The 21,653-nt window shown below is 35.2% G+C and overlaps 3 protein-coding genes across 4 annotated transcripts; 2 read left to right on the forward strand and 1 right to left on the reverse strand.

Moving 5' to 3' along the window:
• The first annotated feature begins 4,897 nt into the window (after window positions 1-4,897).
• On the forward strand, window positions 4,898-7,627 carry LOC110739222 (heavy metal-associated isoprenylated plant protein 26-like). Its single transcript, XM_021919681.1, has 2 exons — window positions 4,898-5,159; window positions 7,023-7,627. The coding sequence occupies exons 1-2, from the start codon at window positions 5,082-5,084 to the stop codon at window positions 7,410-7,412; spliced, it is 468 nt and encodes a 155-aa protein (XP_021775373.1). The 5' UTR covers window positions 4,898-5,081; the 3' UTR covers window positions 7,413-7,627.
• Window positions 7,628-12,339: 4,712 nt separating this feature from the next.
• On the forward strand, window positions 12,340-14,955 carry LOC110739231 (WD-40 repeat-containing protein MSI2-like). Its single transcript, XM_021919692.1, has 6 exons — window positions 12,340-12,885; window positions 12,969-13,283; window positions 13,378-13,521; window positions 14,078-14,202; window positions 14,340-14,435; window positions 14,647-14,955. Exons 1-6 carry the CDS (start codon window positions 12,595-12,597, stop codon window positions 14,855-14,857), a joined length of 1,182 nt encoding a protein of 393 aa, XP_021775384.1. The 5' UTR covers window positions 12,340-12,594; the 3' UTR covers window positions 14,858-14,955.
• A 655-nt stretch (window positions 14,956-15,610) lies between these two features.
• LOC110739241 (basic leucine zipper 23-like) lies at window positions 15,611-20,275 on the reverse strand. 2 transcript variants are annotated; one of them, XM_021919711.1, is made up of 3 exons: window positions 19,838-20,275; window positions 18,598-19,451; window positions 15,611-16,024 (listed from the first exon to the last, which is right to left on the reverse strand). In XM_021919711.1, exon 2 carries the CDS (start codon window positions 19,435-19,437, stop codon window positions 18,619-18,621), a length of 819 nt encoding a protein of 272 aa, XP_021775403.1. In that variant the 5' UTR covers window positions 19,438-19,451; window positions 19,838-20,275; the 3' UTR covers window positions 15,611-16,024; window positions 18,598-18,618. The 2 variants fall into 2 exon arrangements, with proteins under 2 accessions (XP_021775403.1, XP_021775396.1); XM_021919704.1 differs by having other exon boundaries at window positions 18,579-19,451; window positions 19,838-20,272.
• Between the last annotated feature and the right edge of the window lie 1,378 nt (window positions 20,276-21,653).

A 21,653-nucleotide genomic window follows, 5' to 3' on the forward strand; every position in this document is an offset into this window, starting at 1 on the left:
ATTTTATAAATGTTCAAAGTATGCATGAAAAATAGAGGTGATCAGAAAATCAGAATCAAATTGTTCAGAGCAGAAAACCAGGAGCATCCCCCTCGTTTGCTGAATTTTATTACTTGGATTTTCTTCTCTGATTTTTATTTTTCATGATGTTGACTTGACTCTTCTTGCTTTCCAAGAAGCTTGCATATGTCCCTTTAAGACTCATTTTATGGTGTACGCAACCAACCAACCAACCAACTACTCTACCCTAGTTTTTTGGTTACATTATTGCCAAGTATGGGGTATAACATTACAAGAAGAGGAAACATAAATGACCATTTTTGGATATTAATAAAGTAAAGGGTTATTTTATATTCTTTTCCTACTTAAATTGAGTGATCGCGTAGCCTAAAGTCTAAATGCTATTAGGACTTTAGGAGTGAATAATCATACCTTATTTGTTAAAATGTTAAGTAATGGGAGATTCTATTTACACTCAACGGTTATACTTGTATAAGAGAAAGAGCGGACACTCAATTAAAAATGTATATTAGACATGTGAGATTAATGACTAAACTATGTGTAACAACTTTCAGCAAATTCAATTATCGTAATAATAGGTTAGTTACACCATTAAAGTGACCACTTAAGTCTCTGGGAATACTTTCTTATATAGTTTGTGGAACTGTAAAAAAGTCATTTGTGAATTACTTATACAAAGTACGTATACATTTCACCACGAGTAAATGTCACTCCCATTTTATCATGATTGATCATAAACAAAATCACTAGTATATTGTAGGCAAGTTTCTTGTTGAAGCTAATCAAGCTGGGCATGGATCGGAGTAACTTCTTATATGAATCACTATCACGCGGTGGAATTAACCTTCAATTTATTTGGCTTCCACATTGTTATGTAGGTAGTTCACACATCGGAGTTCATTAGTATGATTGATTTTAGTGTTACGTTTTACTCTACGTAATTAGATCTTGCTTGGGGTGACATACTTGGTGCATGAATTACTAAGCCCATTCCAAAACTCAATGTGAACATTTTGTCAATATGGGCTCAATATTTGAAATTCAAATTGTAAAGACCAGCCCATTAGCCCAAACTATTAGCTTGTTATTATTGGGCTTTCAACCTGCACAATAAGTGACAACAAAATTGCAAATTTTTAGTTCACCTTCCAACTTTCCAATTGATTGGCAAATCTCCTAATTTGGGCTGCTTGATGAGTGTCTTTAATATGTGATCCCTTATAAATGTGAGTTATTTAATTGGTTGCAATTTGGGATTTATATGATCCTACTCCTTTACCTCCAATTAAAGGGTACTCCAAACGAATAAATTCTTTATAATTGGAGTTTAATCTATCACATTCTAATCATACAATACTCCGTACCATAGTATATAGTATTTCAGTATTTGGGATCGTTTCTCAGCAATTGAGTTCATGCGGCCCAGGCCATGGTCGCAGCTCATCCTTTAATTTATTGATCGGGAGTGTTATGATCAACTCAACCAAAAGCTTAAAAAATAGCAGTCTCAATTTTAAAGCGTAAGTTGTGTTAGGAATATAAAAAAATATATTATTGTGTATATATCTTAGTGATATTCTAATATAAATTTATGGAAGTTTATATGATAGAGTTTATATTGTGTAGGTTATCTTTGGTAGGCTATAAATAATGATATATTTTCCTATATTCCTAACAAGTTGATTAAAGAATCTACATTAGACTATTGCGCAAATAATGTAATTGACAAACAATTTTATCATACCAATATTTTTTGCAGCATGAATATGATGATCAATAATGGAAATCAATTGGAGAAGCTCAGCTAGCTCCCAATAAAAACCATTCAACACACTTGTTACATCTACAAGAATACAAATTATTCAACATTACAAAAATTTAAAAAAACTAAAATTGTAGAAAATTAAATGAGGATTGGATTAAAAATCGGAGCAACGACCCTTCTGTTCCCAATCGCCATAGCGGGTGGGTTCGGGTCCTCTGGGCCCACCAATCTCACCAGTCTCTTCATTCACATGAACACCGCCATCATCATCTTCGCTATCATTTTCGGTATTTTCTCTCTCCTCTTCTTCAATCTGGGTTGCCTTGTTAACCTCTTTTTCACCTTTTTGTTGATCGTTGTTTGCAGAAGTAGTCATTAAGAAGGTTGAAAATGAGTTGGGTACAATCCGAGTCGCCGATTCCAGCCACTGAGTATGAGTTGGCTTTGAGATCGTTACGATTGATGCGATCTTGTGGGTAAGATTTCTCGCCATTGTTGAGAGAGAGAAACAGGCGGTGATTGTCGACGTAGGTTGAAAATAGAGGAACTTGGAATTTGGGGTAATTTTAAATGGTTTAGGTTTTATATAATACGGTTCGTTTTTGTCCACGTTTATTGTTTGGGTTCTTTTGGGTTGGTCATATTTTCAATTGGTCAAAGTTAGGGAATTTGGGTATAGAACCTTTAGTTGGGCTGTGGGCAGGTCCGATGGGACAAAGGTATGTTAAATCTTCTTTGTGGCCATTTGGTTCGTGAAACCGAATGCATTGGTATGAAATCTCGTACAAAAAAAAAGGTATGGATCCTGAATCTCTTATTAGTTTGAACTTTGAAGTTGTATGGTTTATATAATGCTATGGTGATTTTATTTTTCATTAATAACGAGAATTATGCATCTTGTGGGGTGAGGTAACTGGTAAGTATCAGATGCATGGGAAATGTAATAAAATTTTAACTTCATTCTAAAACGTCCAACTAAATGACCCTTTTATAATATTGTTTAAATCAATAAGGTCACCCAGTTGTAAGGTTGAGTTGTGTTCGGGTCAAATATAGTGAGGTAATAAGCATGTGTTTCGAGTCAACCTACTGTAATGCAACATCTTCTCTTTAGCAAATTAGATTGTGCATAGGACCGTACATCGGTCCAAAACCTGACCCGGAACCGAATAATTGATTTTAAGGACGTGAGATCAGACTTTAATCAACAAGTTCGGTTCCGGTCCAAACCTAAAAAAGATAGTTATGGTCCGGGTTTGGACCTGAATAGACCTGATTATTGATTTTTTTTTCGTAAAAACTATTGAACTTATTTATAAACCTGTTGTTTAGACATGTTTATGGACCTATTTAGACTTATTAAATATACGTTAGTTTTTAACAACATTTTGCATAATAACTTAGTATATAGCTTGATTAAGCTGGGACAAAAGGAGTGTAAGATTATTTGAAACTACTAGTATACATAAATTAAATTGGAAAATCACATAAAGTGAACAATACAACGTTTAAGCTATCCAACTTTAAACAAAAATATTGGAAGTATGTAAATTGTCTCTAAGAAAAGTGTATTTTCGATTTGAATGCAATAAATAACAAATGGTTAATCAATATAGTTCCAAAAACAAAAGGCATTTGTATTTTCAATTTGAATAGCAATAAATAACAAATAGTTAATCCATAAAATTCCAAAAATAAAAGGCATTTGATATTGTTGGGCCGAATATTAATTTAAATACAACCTATTTGGGTTGTGAACTTGGCCATTTCTCACACCAAAGACATGAACACATGATAAGGATGACTGCAAAAGTATGGACAAATCTAAGGTCAAATTCTGTTAATAGAATAGCCCGACTATTTTGGAGTAGTTTAATGAGGTAGCATGGAGCTTCATATCTCCGCAATAATTAACTAGTTTGGTGGAAAGTAAAAAATTAATATCAATATAACAACTTAAAAGTCGGTTTAAGTCGTATCGAAGTTTTTCGTGTTGTTTTTAAAGTATAGCCTTTTCAAAGTATATATATTTTGTTCTAAATTCATAACAAAAAGACAGAGTTAAACTCTTTTTAAATGCTAATGAGTTATTCTTTCTATTGTAAAATAAGTTTGAGAGACATTTATTTCAAAAATAATTTTGAAATAGGAAAACCTTTGGAGTTAGAAAAGAAAATTGTTTTAAGTGAACAACTATTTTGTACTTCCTCTATTATTAACTACTGTAATAATTTTTTTTGAAGTAGAAATGTTTCACAATTATTGTAATAATTCTATTTTATAATGTATTTACTCTGTAATAATTTGATTTTGTGCTCTAAAACTACAAATTTACCTTACTTAAAATTTGTACTAAACAATTCACTTCATATTGTGCAATTGATTAAAAATAAAGATAAAAACAAGTATTATTTGATGTAGTTGGTAGTAGTTTCATCTTACGACCTTAAGGGGTTCAATTGTGGTTCTTGAGGATGGAGTATCGTTTATGTTTCCCACGATTTTCTGAGTAACCTGACTTAGGTGTTCTTTTGAGCTTGTTAACAAGTAAAATAGATTTCAGCAAACTAACAGAGTAGATTAGATGTCAGCAAAGTAAATTGAGTACAGATTTGAATAGAGTAGAGCAGCTTAAAAGAACAGCGCTTTACATAATTAGGCTCTAGTTTATTCATAAGAGACCTCAAATCTTGTAGGGTGATTCTCTTTATCCACGTAAAATGTAAGTATGTATGTAACGGAGAGTATGGACGGAAAAAGAACGAGAAAAGACGCCCATAGTAGAGAGGAGTAACAGAAAAAAGCAAATTCCCAAGATACCGACATACGACGTGGGCCTCAGGAAATTGGGGGGGGGGGGTTTCGGTCCAACTTCAACTGTTCTCACTAATCACTTTATTAAATCGTCGTTACTACCATTAACACCTCGGAATCCTGATGGTACACGTGACAAACATCGAACCCATCATCCCTAAACATTCCAACGGTTCAGATACATTTTCATTTTCTCAACTGGGATAACTTCAATGTTTAAATTGTTTAATTTTTTTAAAAAAAATGAGCGAGAAAATGACAAGTCTGTAATATAATAATGCGACTAAAGAAATAGTGAAAGAGTGTGTTTTATGAGCTGGTATTAATAAGTGGTGTCCTTTCCAAAACTTAGCCTTTTTTAGATATTTTCGAATACTACACCAGATATATATACAAACACCAAATATAAATCTATTTCTTCATATTTATCTCAATTTTATACTTAATTTTTTTGGGAGAGTAATTTAAAGAAGAAACAAAAATGGGTGTAATGGATCATATTTCCGATTACTTTGATTGTTCTGGTCATGGTCACCGCCACCACCGCAAACAGCTTCAGGTACTTTTATAATCTTTAACTTTTATTTAGTTTTATTTATTTTAAGTGAGTATTTTTGTGTGTTTTTGGAATCTGTATGAAAAAGTAGGGAAAATAAAGTTGTTAGTGAACAGTGATTCTGTATATACCTGGATCTCTAACTCAAGGACTGGCTTTCTTCAACTGCTTAACCGAGTCTACACTTGTCATTAGTCAGTGATTTTGAATCTTGTTACTCCCTTCGTTCTACTTCTTTTTTTATGTTAGGAATAAATGCTAGAAATAAGCATCTATTAAAGGGACGGACGGGAGTATGTCTACTTGATTTTGAAGTTTTAAGTTATGTTTCACAACAATTCGAAAAGTCGTGAATTGGAGTTGAAACTGATAAGTTAGCTGAAATTATTAACCCGTGTAAGATTATTACAGTTGCTAGAAATGTGATGAGTCTGATTTTTCGTTTAAACGAATTGGTTCATGATTTTACTTGTGTCACTTAATTGAGTCCACCACCAAGTTGGCGGGGCTATATAAATTATACAACCAGTTGTATTATGTGTACGTTACAATCGAAGAAGGTGAATGATACATTATTTTTGCTCAACGCTAGCTGTTTACTTGCCGTTTTTTCTATTTCTTTTAATTTAAATTTGTAATTGGTACAAAAATGGATATTTTATTTTTTTTTTGGAAGTGGTTGCATCACTTGAGAAAATCATGTCGCACCATCATGGCATCATTGGATGTGACTGTTCAACGTTGCAAATATTATAAGATTATATGAATAGAAATTTTTATTTGAAACGCAACTACTGCTCTAGTTTTAATCAACGGTCAAATGAGAAACAGAGTGATTAAGAAATGGTTAGAAAATTAATTGTAAATGCAGTAGATTAGTGACCAATTACAAGTTTACAGAATGCAGGTTACAACATCTCAATGTTTGAACACAAATAAATTAATGTGGTTGGCAAAGTGATAATCAAACATAATCTTGTTTATCGTTTTGCTTAATTAGTCTATTTTACTAGGTAACAACTAAGATAATTAGACAGAAATTTACAGGGCTATTATCTAAACAATTAGTGGTCCCATTGCCATGTGCTTAGAAAGACATTTATTTTCTGTCCATTTCATAAATCACTTTGTTTGATTATGGATAAAGGTTTGCTTCATCAATCATCCTCAAGGATGTCATTATACATGCTAGAAAAGATGCAAATTATTGGAATGAATTAGAAGAAGAGCATGTTATAAGTATGTTTTGTCGTTTATCTATGTTTCTGGAGTTGAACTTATTAGAGCTTAACTTTGTTGCAATTTGACTAAGATGGCTTTTATTATTCCCGAAATTATTATCTATTGATTCGCCCTGTTGTTGAGTTAGCGTCAAAATTACATCATTAACACCCCAATGCACAAATTCATGTCATAAACCTTTAGAAAAATAAAATTCATGGGAAGTTGAAACTTAGCTAAATAAGGACTTCCAATTATAAACTTGGATGAGAACAAGTGCAAAATTTGTTCGAGTTGAGTATAATTACATGTGCAAACTTATAGTGGGATAAGTAATGAATAGACTGAATGGGAAAAATTAGAGGTAAATGAACTACTTGTTGGAATCTTGCCTATAAATTGGTGGTATTACCACTTACCTAACATAAAAAGGTTCTATAAGCTTGTTTAAGACAAACGGAATCATAAAGGTGGTTGTTACCAATTTGAAACATAGTGGTTGTTCAGTTGTTAGCAAATAATGGTACATGTTTTTAGGTTCTAATTCTTAATTATGAGGTGTTAGAACAATGAGTGTGTATTATTTTAAGGATTAGGGACTATTGACTAATCATTCTTTGTTTAATGTAACGTATGTTCAATCAGACGGTAGAGATCAAGATTAAGATAGACTGTGAAGGATGTGAACGAAAGGTGAGGAGGGCAGTGGAAGGGATGGAAGGTGTAACCCAAGTTGACATTGAGCCCAAGCTAAGCAAGCTCACAGTAGTTGGATACGTTGAGCCTAGGAAGGTGTTGGCTCGTGTCAAGCACCGAACAGGGAAGAGGGCAGAGATGTGGCCTTATGTGCCATATGATGTAGTTGGACACCCTTACGCAGCTGGGACGTATGACAGGAAAGCACCTGCTGGGTATGTGAGAAGTTCTGAGTACAATGATCCGCGATCAAATCAGTTGTCACGTATGAGCTCTACTGAGGTGCGTTACACCACAGCATTCAGTGATGAGAATCCTGCTGCATGTTCTATCATGTGATTCTCATTAATCATTAAGGAGGAATTCTCTCAGTATATGTTATACTTCATATGTCAAAAGACTCCTTTTTCTTTAGTGGTTTGGCAATTAGGTCTAAAATTGGACAGGTTTGTACTATATGTTTGTATTGGATTGGTGTCATTAAGCTTATCTTCCAATCATAAATCAATGTTAATTAAGTATCAGAGATGCTAATTTTGAGGCTTGGAGTGAAAGGGTTTTTTTTTTTTAATTTATTTTATGCATATACTTTTTTCTTTTATTGGGAGGAAACACCAATGATGCGAACAAAGTTTACCGGGACTTGTAAGTACAAGTTACTTGCAGTATTACAGTTTACAGATATTTTTTGACAAAACAGTATTGTCAATTTGTCATAGATGATGGGAAATACTCATACTCATAGCATTGAGCTAAGTTTACATTATGGGAGCTCCCAGGGGATCCAATGCAGTCCTGAGGTGTTTTTTATTTGGGCTTTGGTCTTGAATATGTTAGTAATTGTGAATGGGGCAAAGTACTTTTAGAAAGGAATATGGGATGGTTCCAAGCGCCAAAACAATCTTATACTACCTCTGTTTTTTTTAGTTGCAACTTTAGAATGTTTTATATCTCTCAAATAATGCCTCAAAGTAGAGCTGTTAATTCGGATAAACGAGTCGGGTAAGAGTGGGTCGGGTCAACTCAGGTTGGGTAAATTCAGATTAATTCAATAATCTATGCGGGTCGGGTTTGGGTGAGGTCATGCTTGAGTCGGGTCACGCCGGGTCATACTTCTTATCAGGTTTGGGTCGAGTTTAGGTCGGGTTAATATCAGGTCGAGTTACATTCGGGTCGGGTGAACAATAGGTCGGGTTTAATTCGAGTTTTCACGAGTTAAAACAGGTTAGGGTAATTCTCGGGTTCGAGTAGGGTTCGGTTCAAGTCAATAATTTGCGGGTTAGAATCAGATCGGGTTATTCTTGGGTTTGAGTCGGGTTCGGTTCAAGTCAATAATTTGCATATTATAATCAGGTCGGGTCATTTTCAAGTCGGGTCATTCTCGGGTTCAAGTCGGGTTCGGTTCAAGTCAATAATTTGCAGGTTATAATTAGGTTGGGTCATTTCCAAGTCGGGTCATACTCGGATTAAGGTCAGGGTATGTTCAAGTCAATAATTTGCAGGTTACAATTAGGTCGAGTCCTTTTCAAATCAGGTCATATTCGAGTGCAATTAACTATAAATAGATAATTATCATTTTTATCTAGCTAATTATTTCCTTTTACTATAATATATATGGCAATATACTAGGAAACTATAGTATATAATTGAGGAAGATAATTATCTCCTTTAACCATACAACAAATATATACTATATTTAACTCTTAAATTTGAGGATGATGCTCATTTCTTTTGTTGTCCTGGACCGACTTGGTCTTTCAAGACAAAATGATTTGATCAACAATAATAAGGTGGTCTAAATTGCATTTAAGGTTATTTGAATTCGGGTTAAGAACAATTTGGGTTGAATTCAGGTCGGGTCAATAACAAGTTGTGTTAATTTCGAGTCGATTTAGTAACATATCGGATTAAATTTTTGGGTTGGGTAAGTAATAGGTAAGGTAAAATTCAGGTCGAGTCAATAACAAGTCAGGTTGAATTTAAGTCAGGTTGAATTTGGGTCAGGTCAACAACAACTTGTGTTAATTTCAAGTCGGGTTTGTAACAGGTTGGGTTAAATTCGAGTCTGGTTAGGAATAGGTCGGGTTGAATTCAGATCATGTTAGTAACAAGTCAAGTTAAATTTGGTTTCTGACGGGTTAAAACAAGTTTGGGCCAATTTCGGTTCAAGTCGGGTCCGGTGCAAGTTAATTAAATTGGCCGTTATAAATCGGTAAATCGGTGCAAATTGTAAATTGGTAAATTGGTCGTTTATTAAAAGCAAATTGGGTGGTTCCACACACCCAATTGGACTCCCGGAGGGTATTAGGGACCATGGTAAACATATCGGAAATTTTTATTTCCAAACGGAAAAAAGTCCGAAAATTCCAAAATTGAAGACTAATATCCACGCTTTTTGAGAAATTTTGGAGGTTTCAGGGGCCCGATGTCGAAAAGTCTTGAAATTCTATGGGATACATCTTGGGGTCATATAATGCCGTTTGGAACCATATATGATCATTATTTGTTGTCATAAATGTTCGTGGTCGTAGGCTTAAATTGTGCAAGTTGTAAACCGATAAATTGGTCGTTTAAAGGCAAATTGGATGGTTCCACCTACCCAGTTAGACTCCCGGAGGGTATTAGGGATCATGGTAAACATTTCGGGAAATTTTATTTTCGGGCGAAAAAAAATCAAAAAATTTCAAAATTGAAGGCTAATTATCCATGCTTTTTGAGAAATTTTGGAGGTTTCGGGGCCCGATGTAGAAAAGTATTAATATTTTAGGGGATACATCTTGGGGTCATATAATGATGTTTGAGACCATATATGATCATTATGTGTTGTCATAAATGTTCGTAGTAGACTTGAGTTAATGAAATATGTGCAAGTTGTAAACCGATAATTAGATTGGTCGTTTAAAGGCAAATTGGATGGTTCCATCAACCTAATTAAAATTCCGGAGGGTATTATTGACCATGGTAAACATTTCGGCAATTTTATTTCTGGGCGAAAAAAAGTTAAAAAAATTCCAAAATTGAAGACTAATATCCACCTTTTTAAAGAAATTTTGGAGGTTTCGGGCCCGGTGTCGAAATGTCTTGAAATTCTATGGGATACATCTCGGGGTCATATAATGTCGTTTGGAATGATCATTATTTTTTGTCATAAATGTTCGTGGTTATAGGCTTGTGTTTAGGGTAATTTTACCCCGCCACATGGTCCAATCAGAGGATGACACGTGTCAGCCCTAGGATGGCCCAAAATGGACCTATTCCTGCTTGACACGTGTCACTCCAGAAACTTGGGGGAAATGGCGGCCTTCAGGCCCAAATCCCAAGAAAGCCGCAATGCGGCACAACCCACCAATGATTAGGGTTCAGTGACTTAATCAGGGGCACAAATCCCGAGGACCCTATAAATAGGGAGATTCCCCTCTTTTGGAGGGCACGTTTTACCAATTATTACAAACTGTCCCTGTGATAGAGACATCTGAGCTTGGAATCTGAGCAGATACCCACCTAGATTTCCGCAGTTTTTTCTCTCCCATCAAGTTACTAACTTGTTCGTCGGAGGCGGAGCACCACCCAACCGGTGTCTCCGTTTGTTTTGTAGGTATAAGCCGCACTGGACCAGTCTTTGTATTGTAACTCTCACGAGGGACAAAAATACCCAAAACAGCTTGAATTAATGAAATTGGAGCAAGTTGTAAACCGGTATATTGGTTCTTTAAAGGCAAATTGGATGGTTCCACCCACCCAATTAGACTCCCAAAGGGTATTAGGGATCATGGTATACATTTCGACAATTTTATTTCCGGGCGAAAAAAATCAAAAAAATTCAAAATTAAAGGCTTATATCCATGCTTTGTGAGAAATTTTGGAGGTTTCAAGTACCGATGTAGAAAAGTATTAATATTCTTAGGGATACATCTCTCGGGGTCGTATAATGATGTTTGGGACTATATATGATCATTATATGTTGTCATAAATATTCGTAGTAGGCTTGAGTTAATGAAATCCGTGCAAGTTGTAAATCGGTAATTAAATTGGTCATTTAAAGGCAAATTGGATGGTTCCACCAACCCAATTGGACTCCCGGAGGGTATTAGTAACCATGGTAAACATTTCGGCAACTTTTTATTTATGGGCGAAAAAGTCAAAAAATTTCAAAATTGAAGACTAATATCCACGTATTTTGAGAAATATTGAAGGTTTTGGGCCCGGTGTCGAAAAGTATTGAAATTTTAGGGGATATATCTCGGGGTCATATAATATTGTTTGGAACCATATATGATCATTATTTCTTGTCATACATGTTCGTGGTAGCTTGAATTAATGAAATTGGTGCAAGTTGTAAACTAGTAAATTGGTCGTTTAAAGGCAAATTGGATTGTTCCAACCACCCAATGGGACTCTTAGACGGTATTAGGGACCATGGTAAACATTTCGGCAATTTTTATTTTCGGACGAAAAAAAGTAAAAAAAATTCCAAAATTGAAGGTTAATATCCATGCTTTTTGAATAATTTTTTGAGGTTTCGGGACCCGGTGTCGGAAAGACTTGATATTTTAAGGAATATATCTCGGGGTCACATAATGTCGTTTGGAACCATTTATAATCATTATTTGTTGTCATACATGTTCGTGGTGGGCTTGAGTTAATAAAATCGGTGCAAGTTGTAAACCGGTAAATTGGTTGTTTAGAGGCAAATTGGATGGATACACCCACCCAATTGGACTATCGGAGGGTATTAGGGATTATGGTAAACATTTCGGTAATTTTTTTTTTCCGGACGAAAAAATTGCCAAAAAATTCCAAAATTGAAGACTAGTATCCACGCTTTTTTAGCAAATTTTGGAGGTTTTGGGCTAGGTGTCGAAAATGTTTGAGATTTTAAGAGATATATCTCGGGGTCATATAATGCCGTTTGGAACCATATATGATTATTATATGTTGTCTTAAATGTTCGTGGTAGACTTGTATAAATGAAATCGGTGCAAGTTGTAAATTGGTCGTTTAAAGGCAAATTTGATGGTTCTACCCACCCAATTGGACCCCAGAGGATATTAGGGATCATGGTAAACATTTCTGCAATTTTTGTTTGCGGGCGAAAAAATGTCAAAAATTTCCAAAATTGAAGGCTCTAATTAGTTCAATTCCTAATTTTCTTCTCTCTTTAAATATTCATTTGAGCTCTATTCAATTCAGTTCAGCTCCTATTTGTAGAATTCAGTTATGCATAATATCAAGACAAATTCAATAACAATTGACGTACTCACATTTTATTCCGTATATATATACTCAATTGATCAAAATAAGTTGTATAATTGTAAAAATAATTCCTCAAAAAAAAAAAAAAAAGTACTTGACCCATTTTCCACATTTGGGCCAAGTCATTCATGAGTATATGCCAATCTTTTTCGGCGGGAAAACCCTACTTTCCCTCCTTAATTAAACCCAGGTAAGTGCTTCCATTTTCGGCGGGAAAATTATCAAAAACATACAGAGAGAGAAAAAGAGGAGAGAGAAAGCAGGAAAAATGGGCGAAGAAGATGAAGTTGAGATGACTGAAGCACAATTAAACGAAGAATTTGCAGTTTGGAAGAAGAATACCCCAATTCTATACGATCTCGTCGTTTGTCATCCCTTGGAATGGCCATCTCTCACCGTTCAATGGCTTCCATCATCACCCCAGATCAACCCAGATTCATCTCTTGCCGTTCATCAACTTATCCTTGGGACCCACACTTCCGATGATTCCCCTAATTATCTCATGGTTGCTGATGTTCACCTTCCCCCCAACAATGGCCCTTGTTCCTCTGCTCCGAAGGTAAGAAAAAAGTTATGCCCACCAAGTGTTTGATGAAATGCGTGAGTGAATGTTGTTTTGATTTTTTTGGGTTTTTTTGTTAGGTGGAGATTGTGAAGATGTTTTGTGTTGATGGGGAGGTGAATCGAGCTGGGTTTATGCCACAAAAGCCTAATCTTGTTGCGGCGAAAACGAGTGGTTTGGAGGTTTATGTTTTTGATGTTGCTAAGGAAGCGAACTCGAATGTGTGTGATCCTGAGGTGAGATTGAGGGGTCATGAGAAGGAAGGTTATGGGCTTTCATGGAGTCCTTTAAAGGAGGGCTATTTGTTGAGTGGTTCCCATGATTGCAAGATTTGTTTGTGGGATGTGTCCTCCATGCCTCAAAGTAAAGTTCTTGATTCCATGAATGTTTATAAGGTAATTCATGTGTTAGCCTGTTTTTGTGTGATTTTTGTAGCTGAGTTAGTGATAAGAAGAATTGCGATTTATCTATTGTTAATTACATTTTTAGGCCCATGAGAATATAGTTGAGCATGTGGCTTGGCATCCAAAGAATGAAAACTTGTTTGGTTCGGTGGGTGACGATGCAAGGTTGATGATCTGGGATCTGCGCTCTGATAAGCCCCAACAGTCTGTTATAGCTCATGAAAAAGAGGTATACTTCAATAACCCTTTTCCTTGGAGTTTAGCTATGTTTTAGGTGCACGCACGTACAAACAAACACAGAGAGAGAACAAAGGTGGAATTGGTGCTTTGATTTCAAAATGGTTGCAATATGTCAGTTGGGTTTGTAAACGTAATGTGTATTATGCCTAGTCTCCTATCTTCTCCTTGTGTCCTTAGATTGCATTTTACTCATGTTTATTGTTGTTCTTGGAAGAAGAGGATTATTTCATGCATTACCTTGAAGCCTTGAGGGTATGTTATAGCAAATGTAATATAACTATAGCATATTAGCATGTACTCCATATGTTAACTACTTGGTTTATTGGAATGTGACACTGTTTTAGAGAAGTTTATCAATAATGTTATCTGTATAGGATAGATTCTGCTCATTCCCCTTCCCCCCGTTGGTATCCTTGTGGAATCTTGACCTGAATATCTCAAATTTGTAAGCTTTCATGATATTTACACAATTATTTGGGAGATATAGACCACTATTTTATTGTTGTATCCCTTTGATGTACAATAAACCGTTTGTTTTTCTCCAGGTCAATTATCTATCTTTCAACTCATTCAACGAATGGATTGTGGCGACAGCTTCTTCTGATACCACCATCGGACTATTTGATATTCGGAAGCTAGATACACCCTTGCATGCTTTGTCTAGTCACACGTATGATCAAGTCCCAGCAGTGATTTTCATTGTCTATTGAATAGCTATGTTTGGAATTCAAATTTATGCCCTGTTAATTGACAAATTATCAATAGGCTTGGGATTTTACTAATATATATCTTCCATTGTATTTGCAGTGAAGAAGTTTTCCAGGTTGAATGGGATCCCAATCACGAGACCATATTGGCATCATCTTCTGATGACAGAAGGCTAATGGTTTGGGACCTTAACAGGTACAATCTTATGTGTTTGCATTTCACCTTTTGAAACCAGTTTGTGGATTAATAAGAGACTGATATATGAAATCAACTGTAGAACTGTTCAGAAAAAAGCATAACACCATTCAACAGTTTTAAGTTGATTCCTCAAAACTGTTTTCCTTTAAATGTCAGATTATCAACTGAGAATCAATCTATTTACTTTTTATGGAATTATGTTTTACAGAGTTGGTGATGAGCAGTTGGAAGGAGAAGCACAGGACGGGCCTCCAGAACTCCTTTTCTCTCACGGAGGACACAAGGCTAAAATATCAGACTTCTCTTGGAACAAAAATGAACCATGGATGATCTCAAGTGTGGCGGACGACAACACAGTACAAATTTGGCAAATGGCTGAGAGTATATACCGTGATGAGGATGATATACCAGCTGAATGAGCTCCCTTGAGCTTTTGTAATCCTCAGCTTGTCTTAGACTAGTTACAAATTTTCAGAAGGATATTAACTTATTAATGTTAGTTTGACAGTGTTTTTCAGATAGTATTGTATCAATCAGTGGTGATGGTTACCAAGTTTAAGAGTCGTTTCTCAAATCTCTATACAAAGTAGTTAAACTCATTGCGCCACAAGTCTAAGCTCATCAGATTTACTGTATGCTATAACAAAGGTCAATTTACTAATGCAGTTCTAGCTATGAATTGTATACTCCAAAAGTTCCAACGAATATTTTATCCCTGATCATATGTGCTAGATAAAGAAGATGAGAGAATATAGTGTTGCCCTCAATCACAGTAGTAATATTCTCGACATTTCACACTTATCTTGTGAACTTGCCTTTTAGCTTTAGGCAATAAGATTGAAATAATTGCGGATGGGGAAAACCCAAAAAAGGCAAAATACCCTGTTTTTTTTTTACAGTGCAAAATAATATTGTTTGTGACATCCATTTATTTTAAGTTGAAACGTGACAGGGTAGCACCATGCCACCATGTCATATGTATTAAGCTTCGTGATGAGAGACAGATTGAACCCAAATCTAGCAAGTAATGTCGTGACTTTTTTCGAGCATGGGACAGAGCCCAGGCATCAACTTTCAAACTAGAAACTCGGATTCACTCAAATTTATCAAGCTGCAAACCTTTCGCCAAAATGTGATCTTTGCACATTCAAGGTAATCGCAAAACCTATAGGTCACAAAAGGATGAAAATCTTGGAACTTCTTGATAGATTATAAGTTCTAATCTCAAGTCATACAAACATATTATTCACGGAAGACATAAAGATATTATCAAAAGAAAAAAAAAAAAAGAAAAAAACTGAACGAACCAGCATCTACAAGTCCTAAGCATAAGTATGTTCTAAGATTACAAAAAAGGGTGGATAAACAACTCCACGAAACAAAAGAACATAGTGCAGAAGATAGATCCACATGAACAGAAGAAAAGAGGATAATCAGAGAACAAGAGTGAGCTAAATATAGAACTCTATTGAGCAATGAAAGCATTCCTCGCTCACCAACGCGTGCTTTCATAAGATACATGTCTCGACTTCACATCTCCTTGGCATCAACAGTAACCAAATAGCTTGCAAGTGCGGCATGATTAGCTGTAAAATGAACAGAGCAATTCATGTTAGCCTCTGCAAAAATCATAATTTATAAATCAATAGTAGACACTAGACAGCAGCAAACAATGCCATTAAAACAATTAACATGATAAGATACATGGTACCCTAATAAAAAGCATGAAAAGAATCCTGCATGCAGCAATCCTAAGATATTATATCTCCAGTTGTCAATACAAGAATCCGAATCAAATGAGAACACATACAATAGTAATACAATCATCTCAGTGAATAGCATCAAGCAAATATCAGTAACCACTGTTCAGCCACCCTTCATTCCACACCCCACATTTAAAGGCTATTAAATCTAAGTTATAAACTAAACACAGGAGCAACAAGTATTCAGAAGTAAAGCCAACAAGCTTACAGATTTAGAGGATAAGAGGAGAGAAAAACGTGTGAGATATATAATACACAATATAAGCAACCAAGAATAAACAGCTTTAGTTCTCAGAACTATTTTTCAGTTTTCAATGTACCTGCTCCAACTGAAGTCTATTAAGTCCATACAAATGGCGACCAAACGTTAATACCAACTTAAAAAGAGTGAGAACAACCCCCCCCCCCCCCCCCCCCAAAAAAAAAAAAAAAAAAAAAAAAAAACTTCATCCAGAATTAACAATCAGTTACACTATTTTGGGAATTCACACACGCTTCCTAGAAAAGAAGAGTATGATCAGTTTCCCAAACATACACCCTCATAAAAGGAGTAATGGAAAGAATCTGAAAAGAAGATAGCTAATATTCAGAATATTTTAAGTAAATCATGATGAACGACAGGAGCGATATAATGATTAATTTGGGACAATAGAAATTGTCAAAAGTTAGATCATTGAAAGCTGAAACAAGTACATGGAAGAGAGAGAGTAAGGAAACCGTGAAATTCTTGGTCATCCTTTTATGGAAGAGAGAAAACGATATACCAATGCCCAAAAAATTGTTTGTCAAGCCAGTAACCCTTGCGGCCTTGCCTATGCTCTATAGCTCTTAAGCCATCAATAAGTCACTAGCTCCTCATTTAGAAATTCTAAATAAAATGCTTATTCCCAAAATCCATCATGAGTCCAATAAGTTCATCATATCCAATTGTTAAGTCCTCCTTACTAAAGACATTCAATCATCAAAAACCTAACACTAGGGTTTGCTACTTCAAACAACTCAATTTCCCTGGCTGCCCCAATGTCAAACCTATATGGCCATTTCCAACACTCCATTCATGCACAATAGTATCAATGTATGATCCTTCAATATATCCAGAAGTTGACACCCATCCCACTCATTTTCAGCATATTGGACACACTTCTCTGCCAAGAGCTAGGTATAAGAAACCATAATATACACTTGTGTGTCACAAGTTTCAAAGGAAGTTCAACCTCAAATATGTGAATGAAGAGTGCAACAAGATTCTCTGCCAAGAGCTTGGTATAAGAAACCATAAAATACACTTGTGTGTCACAAGTCTCAGAAGAAGTTCAACCTCAAATATGTGTATGAAGAGTGCAACACGATTAACATGCATATCAATATAATAATCCAATGACCAATCACAAGTGAACTGGTAAGAAAATGGAGAGACTGAGATCAGAAATTAGAAGCAAGATAATAGTGGAGAGGAATAAATTTGTAAAGGAAAACAAAAACAGTTTTATAGGTGAAAGAGGAAAGGAATTCTTGCTTGGATATTTTTCTATGCGCCCCACCCCCCCCCCCCCCCCCCCCCCCCCCCCCCCCCCCCCCCCCCCCCCCCCCCCCCCCCCCCCCGCCTCCAAAAAAAAAACTCCCCAACCCCGGTTGGTAGTTTGGTAAATGCCATTATGCCAAGTAAACACACACTTAAAACAACAATTCTTGTATTTGCATATTATTTCATCCTATCAGCACCATTTAGGCTGCATTACAAGATAATTTATTCTAATGGCAACTTTCACACATTAACCATTTCAAACTGCTAAATCAGCAGCAGCACAGCTATTACATTACGAAAGTACTTTTGCTGAATTCTGCACAAAGTATCACAATTTACACAAAGCACAGCATCAAACATAATAAAGGAGGGCAAACATAACAAACACCAGGTCACCAAATCTGATATCACTATAAATTGGTCAGTAGGATATAAGTAAATGTACTTCAATTAGACAAACATCATTGTGCAAACAGGAAACACTTGCCTCAATACAACACCAGTAGATGTACATAATCTAATTTCTTCTTACGGCTGAGTTGGATAAATCAGGGGTAATGGGGAATAGTTGATTATACATACGAGATGCAGAAATCAGGATATATTAGGGGAAATGGGGAATCGTCCATCATACATATGAGATGCAGAAATCAAATGACAATATGAATATTGGAAACCCAAGCAATGAATTCATGAAATTAACATCTTCACCGTACTTATTAATACATAATTAAAGATATAAAAAGCATGATAGAATCAAACCAAAGACTTTGCTAAAAGTTTGATTCAAGCAAAGAAACATTCAATCCAATAAGAATGACAACAAATTTAAAAAAAAAAAAAACTTATCACCTTTTTCTCCTAGCATTACCAGATGAAACACCAGTGGATGTTACATTGTTGTGCCACAACTTAAAAGGTCCTTTGGCGCAGATCCCAGGCTAGCCATGCAATTCTCATACTCACACTGAGCATCTATGTTTGCCCCTTCCCCAGGTTTTCCATCGACACCAGGGTGGAGACAATAAATTTGATCACCACACTGAGCATTGCATGGAATCATGTACGAACCAGGAAAGTTATTATTGTTGGCAATATTCTGATACATATCCCCACTCTTGACTGGCCTTTGGTATGGAAAAGAGCCTATTTCCCCTTCAATTCTTCCCCTAATGTCAACAAGCAGACACTTAAGCCTGGCAATCTCAGCTTCCAATGCAGCCTGACCCTGTAATCTCTTTATCAATTGCTGGTTCAAAGCCCTCAATTTCACAACCTCGTCCTCCAACGAGGCTGCATGTGCTTTCTTCTTTTGCCGATACTTGCGAACAGCTTCTCTATTACCCCCTCTCTCCCTCCCGCGTTTCCTAGATTTCTGTTCCCCGGATTCAGCAGAATCATCATTGTTCCCACTTTTCTCTTCACTAGAAGGGGGCAAGATTTTTGTGTGCACATGAAAACAGGTGTGCGTATGAGATAAATCAGGCCCGGGGGGATTACAGGTGTGGGTATGAGTACAAGCGTGAGTATCCCTCAGTAGTTCGTCAAAGAAACTATCCATTGATCCACTACTGGGAATCTCGCCAATGTTTGCACTAGAAAGGAGCTCTTGGTTTGAAAATTCAAGCTCTCCATCATCCATTAAAGGAACTCGATTGCTATTACTACTGTTATTGTTGTTGCAATTAATCTGGTTGTTACCTTCCATCATTGCCAAAATTCACCCTAGAAAAAGCCCAAATTGTAAAAATTCAATTCAACCCAGATGAAATTTCCCCATCAAGTATCCAAATTGAGCAAAAAATTCACATAAATTAATCAATATTACTCAAAACCCTAAAACAAATTATCCAAATTGCCAAAACTAATCATTCAATGATCGCAAATTCAACTGACACCCAATTAAATTAACCCAATTTAAAGACATAGTGCATTAAGAAAACACACATACACTAATCAATTCCCCAAAAAGAGCGCAAATTTACACAACCCTAAACACGAATTGCACCAAAACAGCACTATCAACCAAAATTAAAGCAAACCCAGAAACAAAAATCATAAATCATACAGTAAAATTACAATAAAACGCTAAATTAAATAGCAATTCTTACCGACAATCAGGCAAGGAATCCTACTACTTCTGGGTAAAATGAACAATCTTCACCCTAAAAGAAACAGAATTGAAAACAAAAATTGAATGCTGACGACCGAACGAGAGGAGAGAGAAAGAGAAGAGTATCGCCGATGAGAAAAGGGGCGAAAAAACCCTAGAAGAAGAGAGAGAAAGTAATAAGGTTGTTTAAACGAAAATGGCAAGAAAATTGAGTGGAGGGGGCAGAAGTGAGGACATAGCCAGGCCAAATAGTTCGACGAGGCAATCGCAGAATCTCTCACCTCTGGTTTTTCATTGAAATCACTTCAAGACCCTTTTCCTGAGAATTTGTACTTAATTCAAGGGCTTCCTTGCAATTTTTGATTAATTTTTTAGAATCTAATCATTTCATAATTTTGCACTCATCATCTTGTTTAGAATGTAGATGTTTACTCGTTGACACAAGTCACTAACTCATTCGTAGACCTTGTGCTCTGCCAAATAAAAAAAAAAAAAAAAAAAAAAAGAAGACCTAGTGTATTTGTGTTCCCTTTTATATCATTCTCCATAAATAATTAATAGTTTTACTTTTAAGAGGATTCTCTAATTAATGTTATTGATTTAATCATTAGTGAAAAAAAATAATAAAAATCTTTGTTTATCGGTACACATTGAAGTAGCGATTTTCTGATTAATGAGTAACTAAGTCTATGTTTAAGAATTTTTTTTTTGACAAGAAAGAAAATATTAAATTGTTACTTCAAGTAGCAATTAAAAGATATAATTCTCCTTATGTTTCAAAGGAATTGGCTACAAGAGAACTATGAACAAAGAGTTTTTCTCCCCTTTTTGCCTGACTTTTGATATATTCAATTTACAAATTAAAATGTGAATCTAACAAATTTCATTTGATTATTTTGATACAAATAGATGAATAGTTTAACTAAAATTGAGTTGGGATGAGTAAAGTATGTTAAATGAGTTAAAGTTTGACCAATATCGATTTTGGAGGAGTGAAGTATGTTTTTGTTTGAGTGTGGATAATGAAACACCTTAGCTATTTTAATTTGATTTCAAATTAGATGAGATCATACATGAGTTTAATGACAATTAAACCGTAGTGTTATTTTTTGGTGTTTTTATAGTCATAAGAACGAATGATGAGACTCGATCTCTAGATCCCCTAAAATCGAAAAGGAAGCTTTAACCAACTAAGCTATCTCTTACTCTTTCACCATCGAGACATAATAACAATATGAATCATGTTAAGTTTTCGATTAGGAAGAAGCAATCTTAGTAACGGAAGATATTAAAGTTTCGTAATTCTAAATTATAACACAATTTGGATTATTCAAATAGTTGGGTACAAGTAGTAAGATTAGTCAAGTGTAGATTTTTTTTTTTTGAAGACAAGTATAGATTATTATTTATGTCTTTATTTCATTATTTTAACATCACTTTCTCTCTATAAAAGTCAAACAAAAACAATTATTTTCTCAAATTATATTGATTAAGATTTTAAATAGAATCATAAACTATTTCTTTTTTCCTAGGGAATTCATAATACTAGTAATACTTCTGATCAAGGATATCAAATATGAATATGTACAATATTAGTTTATTGAAAAAGAATCAATCGAAAAAAGACATTGAGAGCATATTCATATTTATAAATGTATTAAGAAATAAATAGGAAGTAATAATTTGACATTGATGCTTGATCTAAATTATACATACTTACACATTACTCTTCCAAATAAGTAGGCAATCCGTACTCATTATTCTTCCATGTTTTCCCAATGGAAAAGGATGTAATAAAGACTTTATATAAATGG

The sequence above is a fragment of the Chenopodium quinoa genome, unplaced genomic scaffold (genome assembly GCF_001683475.1).
Source record: "Chenopodium quinoa cultivar QQ74 unplaced genomic scaffold, ASM168347v1, whole genome shotgun sequence".
Classification (NCBI taxonomy): Eukaryota; Viridiplantae; Streptophyta; class Magnoliopsida; order Caryophyllales; family Amaranthaceae; genus Chenopodium; species Chenopodium quinoa.

Bases quoted from the DNA above. Each gene is read 5' to 3' on its own strand.
- LOC110739231 (XM_021919692.1), top strand. From the start codon at position 12,595: ATGGGCGAAGAAGATGAAGTTGAGATGACTGAAGCACAATTAAACGAA. The intron at 12,886-12,968 runs GTAAGAAAAAAG...TTTTTTTGTTAG, and splicing joins CTTGTTCCTCTGCTCCGAAG to GTGGAGATTGTGAAGATGTT. The intron at 14,436-14,646 runs GTACAATCTTAT...TATGTTTTACAG, and splicing joins ATGGTTTGGGACCTTAACAG to AGTTGGTGATGAGCAGTTGG.
- LOC110739241 (XM_021919711.1), bottom strand. From the start codon at position 19,437: ATGATGGAAGGTAACAACCAGATTAATTGCAACAACAATAACAGTAGT.
- LOC110739222 (XM_021919681.1), top strand. From the start codon at position 5,082: ATGGGTGTAATGGATCATATTTCCGATTACTTTGATTGTTCTGGTCAT. The intron at 5,160-7,022 runs GTACTTTTATAA...ATGTTCAATCAG, and splicing joins ACCACCGCAAACAGCTTCAG to ACGGTAGAGATCAAGATTAA.